The sequence below is a fragment of the Myotis brandtii genome, unplaced genomic scaffold, assembly GCF_000412655.1.
Source record: "Myotis brandtii unplaced genomic scaffold, ASM41265v1 scaffold285, whole genome shotgun sequence".
NCBI lineage: Eukaryota > Metazoa > Chordata > Mammalia > Chiroptera > Vespertilionidae > Myotis > Myotis brandtii.
Window position 1 is genome coordinate 1,152,669 of NW_005360891.1, and position 15,659 is coordinate 1,168,327.

Here is a 15,659-nt window from a genome sequence, read left to right on the forward strand (position 1 = left end):
TTCAAAATTCAGAAAGGAAAAACATTTTCCTTTTTTTCCCTTTTGCAGCCTATCAGTTGCAAAGCTGTCCTGACCCACGCCCATTTCGCAATGGCTTTGTAATTGGCAGTGATTTTACTGTGGGTCAAACCGTTTCATTTGAATGTTTCCCTGGATACACGCTGATTGGAAATTCAGCTCTCACTTGCCTTCATGGAGTGAGTCGCAACTGGAATCACCCACTTCCAAGGTGTGAAGGTATGCGTCATCTACGTTTAATCATTTTTGTTTGGGCATTGTTTTGTCTTCCTCTTCAAATAGCATGCGGAACACACAGTCTCTTTTTCAGTTGAATAATTACAGTTAGTACCCAGGCTAAACCCTGAAGGCTCCGTAATGAATAACTGATTTTATAATTATTGGCAGAAGCCCTAACCTTCTTTATTGCCAGTAAAGATAAAGTTAATGCTTTAGAGCTCCTCCTATATGTGTGTCTGTGTAGCTGTGTGTGCGTATGTTTAATAATCATTCTTATAAAAACCAGTAGCCCAGATACTACTACTGAATTTGGGTACATTTCCTCTTAAAAAACCTTTTAAATAAAAATCCCTGAACCTCTTTTAAGGCCATATATACATATGGTATAAGACAAATAAGAGTTGAACAGTGTAAATATATATTGATAAAATATTTGGAAAAAGAACACAATGTAATTTATTAATTTAATAATAGTTAAGAATAACTAGGTAGCATGCTTCATATAGAAAAATAAATACAAGCTAACAATATTTTGTTCATGGTTTGCAACTTTATTTTATATACCTAACTGAAGTAAAAACATAATACAGATGGATTTTATACTGCTTAAGTATTAAATGTGCACCTTTTTCTTTATAATCAATTCATTGTTATTTATTTTAACATTGTGTTTTGTGTCTTTTCTGTAGCTCTTTGTGGAGGGAATATAACTGCTATGAATGGCACCATTTATTCTCCTGGTTATCCCGACGAATACCCCAACTTTCAAGACTGTTTTTGGCTTGTACGAGTACCCCCTGGGAATGGAATCTACATCAATTTCACTGTCCTTCAAACAGAGCCAGTCTATGATTTCATTACTGTATGGTAAGCCAGGGCCATTATTACTTATTGATTCATCAAGGTAGAAATGAAAATATATCACAGTCCTCTGTAAACAGAAATTGCCACCTGGTGTGACTGAGGGTGACAGTATGTGGTTTGTAGAATGAGACAAAGAAGAGAAATAGATTTAGATTTTGCCCATAAAGTAACTAAACACTTTGAACAAAAACTTTATATATGGAAAAAGATTTTAATTTATTATTAAACTGATATGCAAAAACAAGGAATTAATATCTGGGTAAGTTTAAGGTAAGAAAGTTACATATTTACAAAACTAGTGAAAATTTAAAAGCTTATGTACAAATCATACTGATTTAATATAACTTTTTAATTTCTCTCATAATAATTTCTTATAAAATATATTTGTATTATTATCCTATTAATTGAAACATCTTTATTTAAAAATATATTATAAAGAAACTATCTGAATTAATTCCTGACAATTGGTTAATAGAACCACTGTGTTAGTTCTATGATTCCTTCTAAATTTATTCAAGATTAATTTGAAGAAAATAAAAGAAAGGCAGACCTCAAGAATTTAGGAAGCTTGGGTTGTAGTCAGGAAACCAAATAGTGTCATTGATTACAACTAATATGAGTGCATTTCAGTTAGGTAAAAATCTGCTCTTTTTTTATACTTTACATTTTTTAAATGTTATCACTGATATAAACACAAAGTATACCAACATGATATGGCACTCATTGGTTATTTCATCTGCTCTATCATCTCTTATTTAATGCCTTTATTAAACTTTGTGGAAAACTCACCTAAAAAAACTAGTCTTAATCTTTCTCCCCTCTCTGCTCTGTCTCTCTCTAATAGGGATGGACCAGATCAAAACTCACCTCAGATTGGGCAGTTCAGTGGCAACACTGCTTTGGAGTCAGTCTATAGCACTTCAAACCAGATTCTCATCAAATTCCACAGTGATTTCACAACCAGTGGCTTTTTTGTGCTCAGTTATCATGGTTCGTATTATCTAAGAGTTTATGTTTCATTTGCTACTGTTTAAAATTGTCCTGGAAAATTGACTGCAAAATATATTTAACCAATGATTGAAAAGATATTAAATTGTGACACTTTAAAAAATTGCTTCAAAAACATTTACTTGCAAAGAATAACCTCTCATACGCATTAGGGACATTAAAATCTAAACTAATGGAAACAGGATATAAATCACTCAGTAATTACCCAGTAGAAAATAATATTTTTTTCCACATGGAAACCAATAAAAGAGAACCAGCTGCTTATATTTTATTGCATGTAACTTTGAGACATTAATAGACTTTTCAATACAAAATGTTTATTCAACCTGCTGTGAGTCTTTCTAAAACTAGCATCTAATATCTTTTTGCTTTGAATCATATTACTCAATCATTTATACTTTGTTTCAAAACTATAGCTAGTCTAGAATATTACAGTTTTCAGTGACTATTCCAGATTAATAAGTTCATAGCTTTTATGCCTGTAGAATAATTTATGAAGAATTGCAACCTTAGTTCTTTGTATACTTCTGGGTCTTCTCCTCATAATGGTAACTTCTTGAGAAAAACATTCAGATGGTTTCACAGCTTTTCAATATTTTTATTTTATCTCAAATTGACTTTATTTCATTAGAAACAAGAAAATGTTCATTTATTTCTAATGATTACATACCTTTATCTGCTATGACCACACCTCCATGAAACACATTCTGCCTCATGTAACTTTGTTGGACCAATTCCATGAGTATTTCATAGAATCAATAACCTACTGAATTAAATTTGCAAGTTATATAAAAATTTGCAACATGAACATGTGCTTTGTCCATTACATTAATGTACAATTTAATGTTTTTATCTCTCTTAACACAATGTAAAGCTTTGATACTCACATCTTATATTCCATGAAAAATATGGTTATTCTCACATTTAAAACACATCAGGTTTAGATACTCAGAGCATCGGCCAGAAAATATTTGATTTGCTTTATCTCAGCATTTCAGCTGCATGAACACTCCAGCATAGCCAATTAGAAAGGGGCATTCAGTTAGGTAACTTTTGTTTGGGCTTTTTACAAAATAACTCACTTGCCTTGTTTACTGACTTGGATATTGATGCTGGCATTACGTAGATATAGTCTAAGACTATAACAACCGTTTTATTACTTTCATAACTAACCATAACTTGGGAACCAATAAATTAAGTAATAGTTAAAGTTGAAAAATGAATTAGTTGCTTAACTGCATTTGTACATTTTATCTTTCATGGATCCTTGCATAAATTTTTATTATTTTGTGCCCTGCCAGAACAAATGACAAAGGGACTAATTCATTGATGGACTATAAATATCCATAGATGACCATGTAGGGAATGTACAATTCTTGTAAAATGTAGGATAGATATCAAAAGGGAAATATTGTCAGAGAAAAAATGTCTGTGTATGTGTATTCATATAGAAAAAATTAAGATTGCAAAATGTATCTGCATTCACACAAAGCGTGAATGTGGATTTACATGGACACTTATGTGGAGATATATATATATATATACTAGAGGCCCAGTGCATGGTTAAATCATGCGTGTGTAGGGTCGCCTAGGCCTAGCCATGTCTGCTGCCCTGCGATGTCTTGCACGCTCCGTGGACGCTGCAGGCGCCCCACAACGCTCCCAGCTCACGCCCTTCCCCCACGTGCTGCCTCCCCCCTGCACTGGGGCCATGTGCACCCCCTCCCCAACCTCCACGGCAGGAGCACCTTCGCTGGCCACCTGGGGAACTGCGCCGTGCTCCCTGCCCCCGCCGGGCGCCCATTTCCTGTGCCCTCTTCACCACACGCCCCCACCCCCCTGCCAGCCCCACGTGAGTCCCACCTCACCACATGAGCCATGAGTCCCAGCCCACAAGAGGTGCTCCATGCACCTCCTGGTGACCGATAGTTTGGTCGGGCTGCCATCCTCGGGCTCCGCCTCCACCACACAAGCCGCGGGCCCTGCCTCCATCATGCCAGCACCCCAGCCCTGCACAAGCCCCACCAATCCTGTGTGAGCACCGTTTTGCCATTCGAACCGTGAGTCCCGGCCCGCGAGAGGTGCTCCATGCACCTCCTGGTGACTGGTTGTTTAATGGTGACACGACAACAGGCCTTTTATGATATAGACTAGAGGCCTGGTGCATGAAATTTGTGCACAAGGGCGGGGGTCCCCTCAGCCCAGCCTGCACCCTTTCCAATCTGGGACCCGTTGCTATTCAATTGTGACATCCCTCTCACAATCCTGGCCCACTGGCTCCTAATTGCTCACCTGTCTGCCTGATCGCCCCTAACTGCCCCCCCACCCACCAGCCTGATTGCCCCTCACTGCCTCTGCGTGCTGACCTGGTCGCCCCCAACTACCCCCCTCTGCCAGCCTAGTCACCCCTCACTAACCTCCTTGCCGGCCTTGTCGCCCCACTCAGCCTGTTCGGTCGTCCGTTTGATCATCTGTTCAGTTGCGATAGCCCCTGGCTCTTTATATATATAGATATTTTGTACCATATATCATTTTTGTATGCAATATATTTTATATGTTTTCTATACAATATTTATTATTTTATATTTTTTTCATGCAGTATACTTCTCTTTTTAATTTATTTCCTAGCCAATGCTTTATCGCTTTACAGAGGAATAAGCTGATAGAAGGGATTTCACACAGCTTCTAGCTAAATAGTTCTCAAACATGGTTCCTCTGACTCCAAGTTCATTTTTGTTTCTGTTTTCTAAAGAATAATGGAGGAGGTGCCAGAATGTACAGTGGAAATATAAATACAGTCAAGAGCTTGGGGAAAGTAGGTGAGGGCATGGCGGTCAATTAGCATATTTCCTCCTTATTGGATGTTGGTGCTGCCATCTTTGAAGGCGGGGCAGTCAATTAGCATAGCCCCTCCTTATTGGTTGTGGGCATGACCATCTTTAAGTGGAGGGAGTCAATTAGCATAGCCCCTCCTTATTGTCTGTGGGCGTCGCCATCTTTGTGATAGCATGAGGGTCAATTAGCATATCCCTTCTTTATTAGATAGGATATATAAAATCCTAAGTGACTGGTCGACCAGTCACTATGATGCAAACTAACCACCAGGGGGCAGACGCTCAACGCAAAAGCTGACCCTGGTGGTCAGTGTGTTCCAACAGAGGACCTGTCCCGGTGGCCCACCAGCCCAGGTGGCAACCACTCACTCCCTCAGTAGTCCTGCAGGTCCAATCTTTGGAGAACGGGCCAGGCACTGACGGACTGGCACTGCCAGCATGATCCCGACAGCACCACTGGCATCCTGGAAGTTGGCCTCAGGCACTATGGCTACTTCCCCTCCCTAGATGCTCCACAAGGAAGAAATGATATAGAAGCAGCTGCCAGGTGGCTCCCTACAAACGGCGCAAACATCAGAGGGATGGATTGGGATCCTGGGCCAGTACAGGCATCCCACCGCCTGCCTGAAGGGCTGATCCCGTCTAGATCTCCCCTACCCCCACCAGGATGGGCACCAGACACAGACCTCTTCCTATCAGGACTGACTTGGGCATAAGCCCACGGCAGGTGCAGTGGGGCCAGGATGAGCGGGAGCGGCAGGTAGGAGCGACAGGCGGCATTGGACTGCTGGTTTTGGCCCAATCCCTGCAGGCCACACTTAGAGACACCACCTGTGCATGAATTTGTGCACTGAGCATCTAGTACAAAATAAAATTGAAAGAAAAGAATACTCAGAAATAAAAACAAACTTCTAGTTTGTTTCTTTTGAGCATAGTTGGGACAGGTAGAGTGCTTTAAAATATCATCTGTTGTGTAACTAGGTTTTGAGTCATGTATAACAATAACAGAATTAGTTTAGAAATAAGATCAAGTAGATTAAGTATTTATTTAGTGCTTAGTTTTCCAATTGACTTTGGACAAGTTACTTGTTGCTATTCACTTATCCTATATAATAAAAGGCTAATATGCAAATTGACTGAATGTTGGAATGACCAATTGCTATGATGCTCACTGACCACCAGGGAGCAGACGTGCAATGCAGAAGCTGCCCCCTGTTGGTCACTGTGCTCCCACAGGGGGAGGTCCTCTCAGCCAGAAGCCAGGCTCACGGCTGGTGAGTGCAGCAGCAGTGGCAGGAGCCTCTCCTGCCTCCACAGCAGCACTGAGGACCCCTCAGGGGATGTCTGCCTGCTGGCTTAGGCCTGCTCCCCTCGGACCCCTTGGGGAATGTCCGCCTGCTGGCTTAGCTGGAAGGTGGACATCCCCTAAGGGGTCCTAGACTGAAAGAAGGCGCAGACCGGACTGAGGGGACACCCCCATCCCCAGTGCACGAATGTTGTGCACCAGGCTGCGCAATGCAGAAGCTGCCCCCTGTTGGTCACTGCGCTCCCACAGGGGGAGGGCCTCTCAGCCAGAAGCCAGGCTCACGGCTGGTGAGTGCAGCGGCGGTGGCAGGAGCCTCTCCTGCCTCCACAGCAGTGCTGAGGACCCCTCAGGGGATGTCTGCCTGCTGGCTTAGGCCTGCTCCCCTCGGACCCCTTGGGGAATGTCCGCCTGCTGGCTTAGCTGGAAGGTGGACATCCCCTGAGGGGTCCTAGACTGAAAGAGGGCGCAGACAGGGCTGAGGGGACACCCCCATCCCCAGTGCACGAATGTTGTGCACCAGGCCTCTAGTTTAAGCTATAAAACATCATGGTAGGATTGCTGAGATTAATGAGATACTGGATATGTAGAAATTACTTCAATTACTGACATAAGTTAGATTGAACAATATGAAATTTTTGGTCAAAAATGCTCAATATTGCATAGTTCAACCAAATAATTGCTGTCATTATTACTATTTATTATCAGCATTATATTGCAGAGATTATATGAGAATTGGAGACAATGGATAATATGCAGTTATTATAGTGCCTGACAGAGTAGATGTTCAGTAAGTTTTCCTTTCCTTACCATACCTTATCTCACATTTTACATTTCTGAGAGAGCATTTATTTTATGCTTTAAACTTCATAATAAGGCAAAATTACCAGAGCCTAGAGAATCCTAACATTTGAATCAACATCTCTGGAAATTTTACCCAAACCTTAAAATGACCTTGAAATTTGAGCTAGGACTCATTTTAAAATTGACAGATGCCTTACATTCCAACAGCTCACTTAGGATAGTTTTCCTAAGCACTGCTTTCATCCAGATTCACCTTTTCAAGAATGCATGATGCCTACATTAAATCAAATTTATATCTACCCTATAATCTGGTTCATTGAACCTTACTCCCCAGTGTCTATCTATTCTGACTTCAGGCAGATATGTTCTCTTACTTCCTCCTGAACTTCAGTTCCTAAATGGTTCTTACTCATCTTTAGTTCTTTAAGTCTCTCCATCTTAAATCCCTCCATTTCTTGATAATTCGCACTCATAGGTGTCACTACCATCTTCTCTATGATGCACTTATTCTTTTTGCCAAGTCTTTGAGAACTTAATGACAGTATGGTGTATTGTTTTATAAGCCTGGGAGTTTAATAATAGTGAATGCATTTTTGAAGACACATCATATTTCTGCTTTGTATCCCTTTTATATTTTTACTAGAGGCCCAGTGCATGAAATTCATGCATGGGGAGGGGGGTCCCTCAGCCCAGCCTGTGTCCTCTCACAGTCTGGGACCCCTCGGGGGATGTCAATGTCTGCCTGGGGATCGGGCCTAAGCTGGCAGGCAGACATCCCTCTCCCAGTCTGGGACTCTTGCAGTCCAGGACCGCTCGTGCCTTACTGCCCACCTGCAGTGGAGGTGGGAGAGGCTCCCGCCATCACTGCTGTGCTCACCAGCCATGAGTCCGGCTTCTGGCTGAGTGGCACTCCCCCTGTGGGAGCTCACTGACCACCAGGGGGCAGCTCCTGTGTTGAGAATCTGCTGATGGTCAGTGTGCATCATAGTGACCAGTCATTCTGCCAGTCGTTCCACCATTCAGCCAATTTGCATATTAGGATTTTATTATATAGGATTATTGACTGATTGGGATTAACTATGTTTTAGTTTTACAGTGGGAAGTGTGTTCACATTTTTTCAAAAAAGTTGTTTATTTACTTTTTTAGCTGTACTAGTGACAACTTTTGAAAAGATTATTTTATAGTATGTAGACGTGTACCTATTTCCTCTCACAGAAACAAAAAAGATGTGTGTTTTCAAATTAGTATTAATACAACTAATATAATTTAATACATCTAAAATATAATATTCCTATTCTGGGCCCATAATCACTACTTATAGCTTAGTGTCAAAGTGAACTCTTGTAATGATAAAAAAAAATTGTTCAAGTCATTTTATATTTGTAAAAATAGATAAACCAGTAGATAATTTATTATTTAACACTTATTTTAAAATGGTTGAGTATAGCTAAGCTTAGAATGGTTTATTCCCACATTCAATTTTCTTTAAATTCTCTTAGTGATTTAATAGTTTCTTCTGTTATGCCCTGACCTGTTAAGTCAGGAGTGGTTTTCTTATGACTTGTGTATTTATTTTATAAATCTGATCTATACTTTCACATATTTTCTTAAGGTCACATTAATCATTTAAATTTTACTTATTAAGGTATTTTAAATATGTTTGAAAAGAGAAAAAAAAGTGTTTTTTTCCCTCTCTCTAACCTGACTTCTTTTATGAGATCCAGCTAGCCATCTGTCTTTTATAAAATATCACTCTCATAAAGCCTTTCCTGATCAAAAATAACATTCATAAAAAGCTTCGCAAAATGCAATTTATGTGCTATGAAAAAATAGGACAGGGGTAACTGTTGAGGCACTTTATCTCATCTATCATATTTCTTCTTCATCTGAGGAAATGTTTTTGTCTCTCTCAGTATTGCTGAATTTTCTTGATATCTGCTATAGAGTCAAGATGGGGTTGGCTTATAATAAATAATAACAACTTTCAGTCCTAATCAGTGACTCTTTGAAAGTAAACTACACAAAACCTTTTTAGCTACATGTTTTGCAGACACTGACTTTGTATGGTGGTCACTGTAACAGCCATAGCTGCCATTTACAAAAAACTTAATATGCCCAGTGCTATGCTAGGTATTTTCCATGTATTATTGCTAATTTTTGTAATAACTCTGCAAGGTAAGCCTTATGAATCCTATTTTAATAATGAAAGAACTGAATAAAAATTTCGTAGCCTACATAAAACCAGAGAACTAATAAATAGAAGGGCTGCCTGGAATTCAAATAGGTCCGTCTGACTCCAAAGAATGACCTCTTTTTAAATAATGCAAACAGCTGCAGTAATAAAATAAGTGCTAGGCAATAAGTACCTAAACCGGTACTATCTCATGCATAGATTATACTTAATGGTATGTAAATCTATGTTTTCTCTAAAAATTTAGCAAAAATTACTTTCATTTTTAGCAAGATGATAGATCATCTTATGTTCCAGAAAATACCCTTTCTAATTACAACTTGAAGCTTCACACTTCTTAGTGCTTCTCCCCCAGGACCTACAAGCTAACTGCAATATATTGGGAGGTTTATCGCAACTTAGTATGTTTTCTTCATAGTTCCCCAAATGCTCCATGGTCACTGTGTGAAGAGAAAATATGTTTTATTGAGGGTTGACTTATGCCAATCAAAACAACCAGAAGGCTATAGTATAGATCATATATTTATTAACTTAGAAGAGAAGGTATCATTTTAATGTTTAAGTTCATTATCCAGGTCACCCCTTTTTCTAATATCAGGATATTAGTGTACCTCAATTCACACTCAGATTTTTCCTCTTAATTAGAACTACCTACAAGAACATTTATTTAAGTCCACCTACAAGTGGAGCTTATTTCACACAACTTTTAACATTGCCACAATTACATAACTGAACATGTACTTACCAATCCTTTTTCTCCTTCAATTTCCCCCCAAATCATGAATATCATTCTTGAACTAATCTGGGTCACCACAGAAGTCTGCCCATGACTATAGAGATCTTAGAGTTTATGAGGGAACAGAGAACACTATTATTTTTTTTCCCTCTGAAAAAAATAGTGCCCTTACCTGACTGAAAGGTTGTGCACTCATGCTTTTTTTGTTCAGAGGAGGAATGTAAATTTGCCAGTGTTCTATTCTGTCTTCTTCTTCTTCTTCTTCTTTTTTTGAAGACGCCTTTAATAGCTCAGTTGAATTGAAGTAGGTAAATACAGCACTCTTTTCTGGAATTAGGTTGGATATTTCATGACAAAGATAATAGGAAATTAAAAGTAACAAAATATATTGCCAGAATCAAACCCTAAAGTAATCTCAAGAAGCAGGAACCAGAGACCTTACACACATTTGAATAAAAACAGGGTACAATTCAAATGACAGTCATCCTCAAAAGATACTGACATGTAGTCTGGCCAGCGTGGCTCTGTTGATTGAGCATTGTCCTGTGCACCAGGAGGTTGTGGGTTCGATTCCAGGTCAGGGCAATGCCCGGGTTGTGGGCTTGATCTTCAGCAGGGCACCTGAAGGAGGCAGCTGATCTATGATGCTTCTTTCTCATTGATGTTTCTATCTCTCTCTCCCTCTCTTTTCCTCTGTCTAAAATAAATAAAAACATGTATATTAGAAAAAAGATACTGACATGTGGAATATGATGCCCTCATTCAGTTATTAAATCATAAATGGTATTTTAAAGCTGAATGACATGTCAAATAAATGATTCTTCTAAAGATAATACAGATTTAGATCAAATGTGTAGATATATGGTACACAGCTTTTTCATTAATGGTCATAACTCTGAAGCTGTTTCTAAATAGAGGAATCCATGAAAAGCATGTACTAAAATATATGCTAATACTATTTAAAATTTAAATGACAGAATTTAAAAGTTTCACTTCTGCTCTTACTTCACTTTGTTAGGTCACCTTCTCCCTCCACTGCATCAAAAGAAAGATATTAGAAGAAGTAATTTATTAGGTGACTTTCAGATCAAACAACCTATGATTCTAACCTGTACAATATTGGGTATATTTATCCTAGACCTGTTTATTTTCTTCCAAAGTAACCAAAGTATATACATTATACAGGATGAGACATTGTTTTAATTCAATTCATCATCAGTTGGTATTGAATATTATTCCCAGGGCATTGTGCTAGCAGTTTTGTGATATACCATACAGGACTCTAACATAGGTTGTTGAACTCAAGGATTTTATATTACAGTATAATGTACATCAATGAAAAATACATAAGTAATCTCTGCATTTGCAAAGTATAGCCAATTTAAATAAGAACAGAAACAAAACAACGTGTTTGATATGTTCTGGGAAGTCCCATGGGCACTAGCCCTGGGAATGATATCAGGTTGTGAGTAAGGTCAATAATTGAGATTATATGTATTCAGGACACAGCTGCGATCCCAGCAGCCATATTAGCCTTATATAAGCAGGGAATGTGTTTTCCTTTTGAAATAGGTGTCAGGCACTCTTCTAAGCCCATTACAATCTATCAACTCAGTCTTAGTTTTGTGTTTATTCTGCAGACTAGAAAACTGAAGCACAGAGTCCTAGCAGTTTGCCTAAGAGGCCATGGAGCCCGCAGAACCGAGATGGGGGCACACGCAGCCTGCTTCCAGAGTAAATAGCAGCGTAGGCTGTTGTGTGCACAAAAGTAATGAATAACCAGCCCAAATTGGCGGACATATATTTTCCAGGGATGCTCATTGCTTTAATGGAAACATGTCCAGAAAGAGATGTGGAGCTATAATGTTTCATTCCCCACTATGGCCTTCATCTAATACAGCGGTTCTCAACCTGTAGGTCGCGACCCCTTTGGGAGTCCAACGACCCTTTCACAGGGGTCGCCTAAGACCATCGGAAAACACATATATAATTACATATTGTTTTTGTGTTTAATCACTGTGCTTTAATTATGTTCAATTTGTAACAATGAAAATACATCCTGCATATCAGATATTTACATTACGGTTGTTAACAGTCGCAAAATTACAGTTATGAAGTAGCAACGAAAATAATTTTATGGTTGGGGGTCACTATAACATGAGGAACTGTATTAAAGGGTCGCGGCATTAGGAAGGTTGAGAACCACTGATCTAATACATCCCACCACTAACCATTGCCTTTTATACCCTGATCCTGCCAACAAAGATAACATACCTAAATTTTGCTTGGAATTATTGCAGTAATTACCAAAGCAAAATGTCTTTCATGAATATACAGGGAGACTTGGGAACAGCAGGAAGTATTATTATTTTAGCAAATGTTCTTATTTCTCTCTAAACACCAACTATCTGGAAGGAATGGCATTCTAAATTGATATAACAAGGACTTACTCTTATAATGTGCTTACTATGTGCCAGGCACTACTCCATGTGCTTTGCATATATAAAGATGTTGGTCCTTATAGACACCTTTGGAAGTGGCATAAAATTATTACTGTTATCATTGCTATTTTACAAATGAGGAAAAATGAGGCAGACAATAGGCACCTTATCCAAGATTACCCAATTTGTCAGCCTTAGAAATAAGATTTAAATCCATAGAGTCTGGGCTGAGTTTATACTCAATATCATAGAAAGTACTTTATACATGTTCACTCAACATTTATCTCATTTTTCTAGATTCAGCCACTCAGCAGATATTTATTGAATATTGTTATGTTAGTTACTGTATTATGCCCATAGGAGTTAGAACTTAATAGCATAAACATAAAGCCCCTGCCCTCACACAGCTACATTCTAGTGCAAGAAAACGGATAGTAAACAAATGATTCTTACAGATTGTGAAAACTGCCAGATGGAAATAGAGAGATGTGAACTGGAGTGATAGTGAGGAACTAACTCCAGGTAGCGTGATCAGTGAAAATGTCTCCATTTCAGTCATCTGAGAACAAAGTTTAAAAAGAGAAAGGAAGATGGGTTTCAAAAAGGCAAATAAAAAATTATACAGAACTTAAAGGTTTAGCCGCATGATCAAATGGGACACCACCAACCATTTCAGAGCTATGTTGATTAGAGAATAGAAGGGATTATGGTAAGGGGTAGGGTGTAGACAGGTTTCATTTTTCAAAGTTTATTTTGAAAAAGTGAAGAGATGTGGTTATATATATATTGTGAGGTGAGAATGGCATCATAGCTGGGTGATACAACAAATCGGGTCCTTGAGTTTTAAGCGGAGGAGAGGAACTACATGTTTATTTGCAGCTGAAAATATAAACTGGTTAATATGTGGGGCTAAAGTTTATTAACCAAAGTGAGGCACTGTTGGAGGTCATAATCAACACTTTTAATATCATGTCATCTGTGGACACCTGTGAGTTTTTTAGAATCCATCAACAATTGTTTATTGAACACCCACAGCTATGTAGAGTCTAGGTATCCACCTTTGTCCCCTTCCAACTGTGTGTATTTTTCCTACTGCAGCCAGTGTTGTTATTTTTTTTAAGAAATCTGATCACGTTACTCTCAGACTGAAAACTCTTCCCAGATTTCCCACTGGCCTCACATTAAACCAGTGATGGCGAACCTTTTGAGCTCGGCGTGTCAGCATTTTGAAAAACCCTAACTTAACTCTGGTGCTGTGTCACATGTAGAACTTTTTTGATATTTGCAACCATAGTAAAACAAAGACTTATATTTTTAATATTTATTTTTATATATTTAAATGCCATTTAACAAAGAAATCAACCAAAAAAATTAGTTCGCGTGTCACCTCTGACACGCGTGTTATAGGTTCGCCATCACTGCATTAAACTAATCCTGAGCCCAGCACTTAGACTCCGTAGGACTCAGCCTTAGTTTACCTTTTTTTCTCATGCCTCCTCATTCACCCAAGGGTTCTCTCTCAAGCAAGCCTCCCTGGCCCCTTTGTTGATTTTATGCAAAATTCTGCTGATTCCTTTGCAGAATCCTTGGCACACAGTGGATTTCGTGTAAATACTGTCTTAATTCCCTTCCACCACTTTACTTGTGTGTAGGGAGGATTGTACCAAAAGGACACAGAAGCCGAGTAACAGCCTGTAGGCCAATTTAATAATATAAGAGCATTAGTTTCCTAGGGTTACTGTAATGAAGTGCCCCAACTGGCTAGCTTAAGGAAACAGATTTTTCTCTCTTTCAGTTCTGGGGGCAAGAGGTATGAAATCAGTGTATCGAGAGGATCATGCTGTCTCTGAAGGCTGTGGTAGCTTCTGGTGGTAGCCAGACAACATTGGCATTCCTCACCTTGCAGATAAATCACTCCAATTTCTGTCCGCATCATCACACGTCTTCCCTGTGTGTCAGTCTCTATCTCTTCTCTTCTTATAAGAACAGTAGTCATACCCGTTTAAAGGCTCACCTTAATTCAGTGTGACCTCAACTTAACTTATTAGATCCGAAACAACCCCATTTCCAAATAATATTTTGGGATTTCAAGAAAGACATACATGTTGGAGGACACTATTCAGCCCAATACAAAAACTATGAAATGACAGGGGTTCACACTAAAATGTTGGCAGCAAGAACAAGAAGACACTGGACAAATTTTAGACTTATTTTTAACAGACTAGTAGACACTGACAAAAATTGAAAAACAGAATTGTTGGAAGCTGGTTTATGATTTAACCTTTTGTAATTCTTTGCCTTTAAGGGTCTAAAACAGCGGTTCTCAACCTGTGGGTTGGGACCCCTTTGGGGGTCGAACAACCTTTTCACAGGGGTCGCCTAAGACCATCGGAAAACACATATATAATTACATATTGGTTTTTGTGATTAATCACTATGCTTTAATTATGTTCAATTTGTAACAATGAAATTGGGGGTCACCACAACATGAGGAACTGTATTAAAGGGTCGCAGCATTAGGAAGGTTGAGAATCTAAGAAAAACAGACACAAAGGGTGTGGTTTTAAATCTTTTATATTATAATTGGACACAAAGGGTATGGTTTTAAAATCCTTTATATTATAATCAGAACTATATAGTTAAACCCTGAAAAGTATCTCAGGCAGGTCCTATTTAGATCCCAGTCTGTAGAACCCTGACCCAAAATTGGCCCTATTTCCTCACCATTTGCAGTTTTAGAGATGAGAGTTATCTTAGGTAAGACTGTTTACTTAGAGACTGTTTTGAGGAAACCTATGTTCTGTATGTTATTTGGCAAATGTTTTTTGGATAATAAGCATAGTGATAGGAGCTAATGACTTAACTGTGAAAAAGTATCATCCCTTATGTTACTTAAAGTCAAGATAGAGGCACAAACAATGCACAAGCAAGCCAATAGATGAACAATAATAGATTTTAAAACAAGTCATGATCACATGTACCATAAAACGGTTCTATGATTTGAAAGTAACAGTAAGGGGTAAGGGGAGGGAGGCAGTCAAGAGCTCAGAAGAAATGATTATCCTGGTAATCTAAAATTGGGATTTGAAACATGAATTCAGACTTGAAGTCAAAAGAATCCATGAGCCCTAAACTGGTTTGGCTCAATGGATAGAGCATCAGCCTGTGGACTGAAGGGTCCCGGGGTTCGATTCTGGTCAAGGGCACATGCCCAGGTTGTAAGCTTGTCCTCTCTGAAAT

General features: G+C 38.9%; 1 protein-coding gene across 1 annotated transcript in view; it reads left to right on the forward strand.

Annotated features, from left to right (window-relative positions):
• CSMD3 (CUB and Sushi multiple domains 3) overlaps nucleotides 1-15,659 on the forward strand; it is an 888,294-nt gene that overhangs the window by 783,124 nt on the left and 89,511 nt on the right. The window contains exons 43-45 of the mRNA XM_005869050.2: nucleotides 49-237; nucleotides 927-1,104; nucleotides 1,946-2,091. Coding sequence (XP_005869112.1) covers nucleotides 49-237; nucleotides 927-1,104; nucleotides 1,946-2,091 — 513 coding nt within the window. The remainder of the gene's footprint in view (nucleotides 1-48; nucleotides 238-926; nucleotides 1,105-1,945; nucleotides 2,092-15,659) is intronic.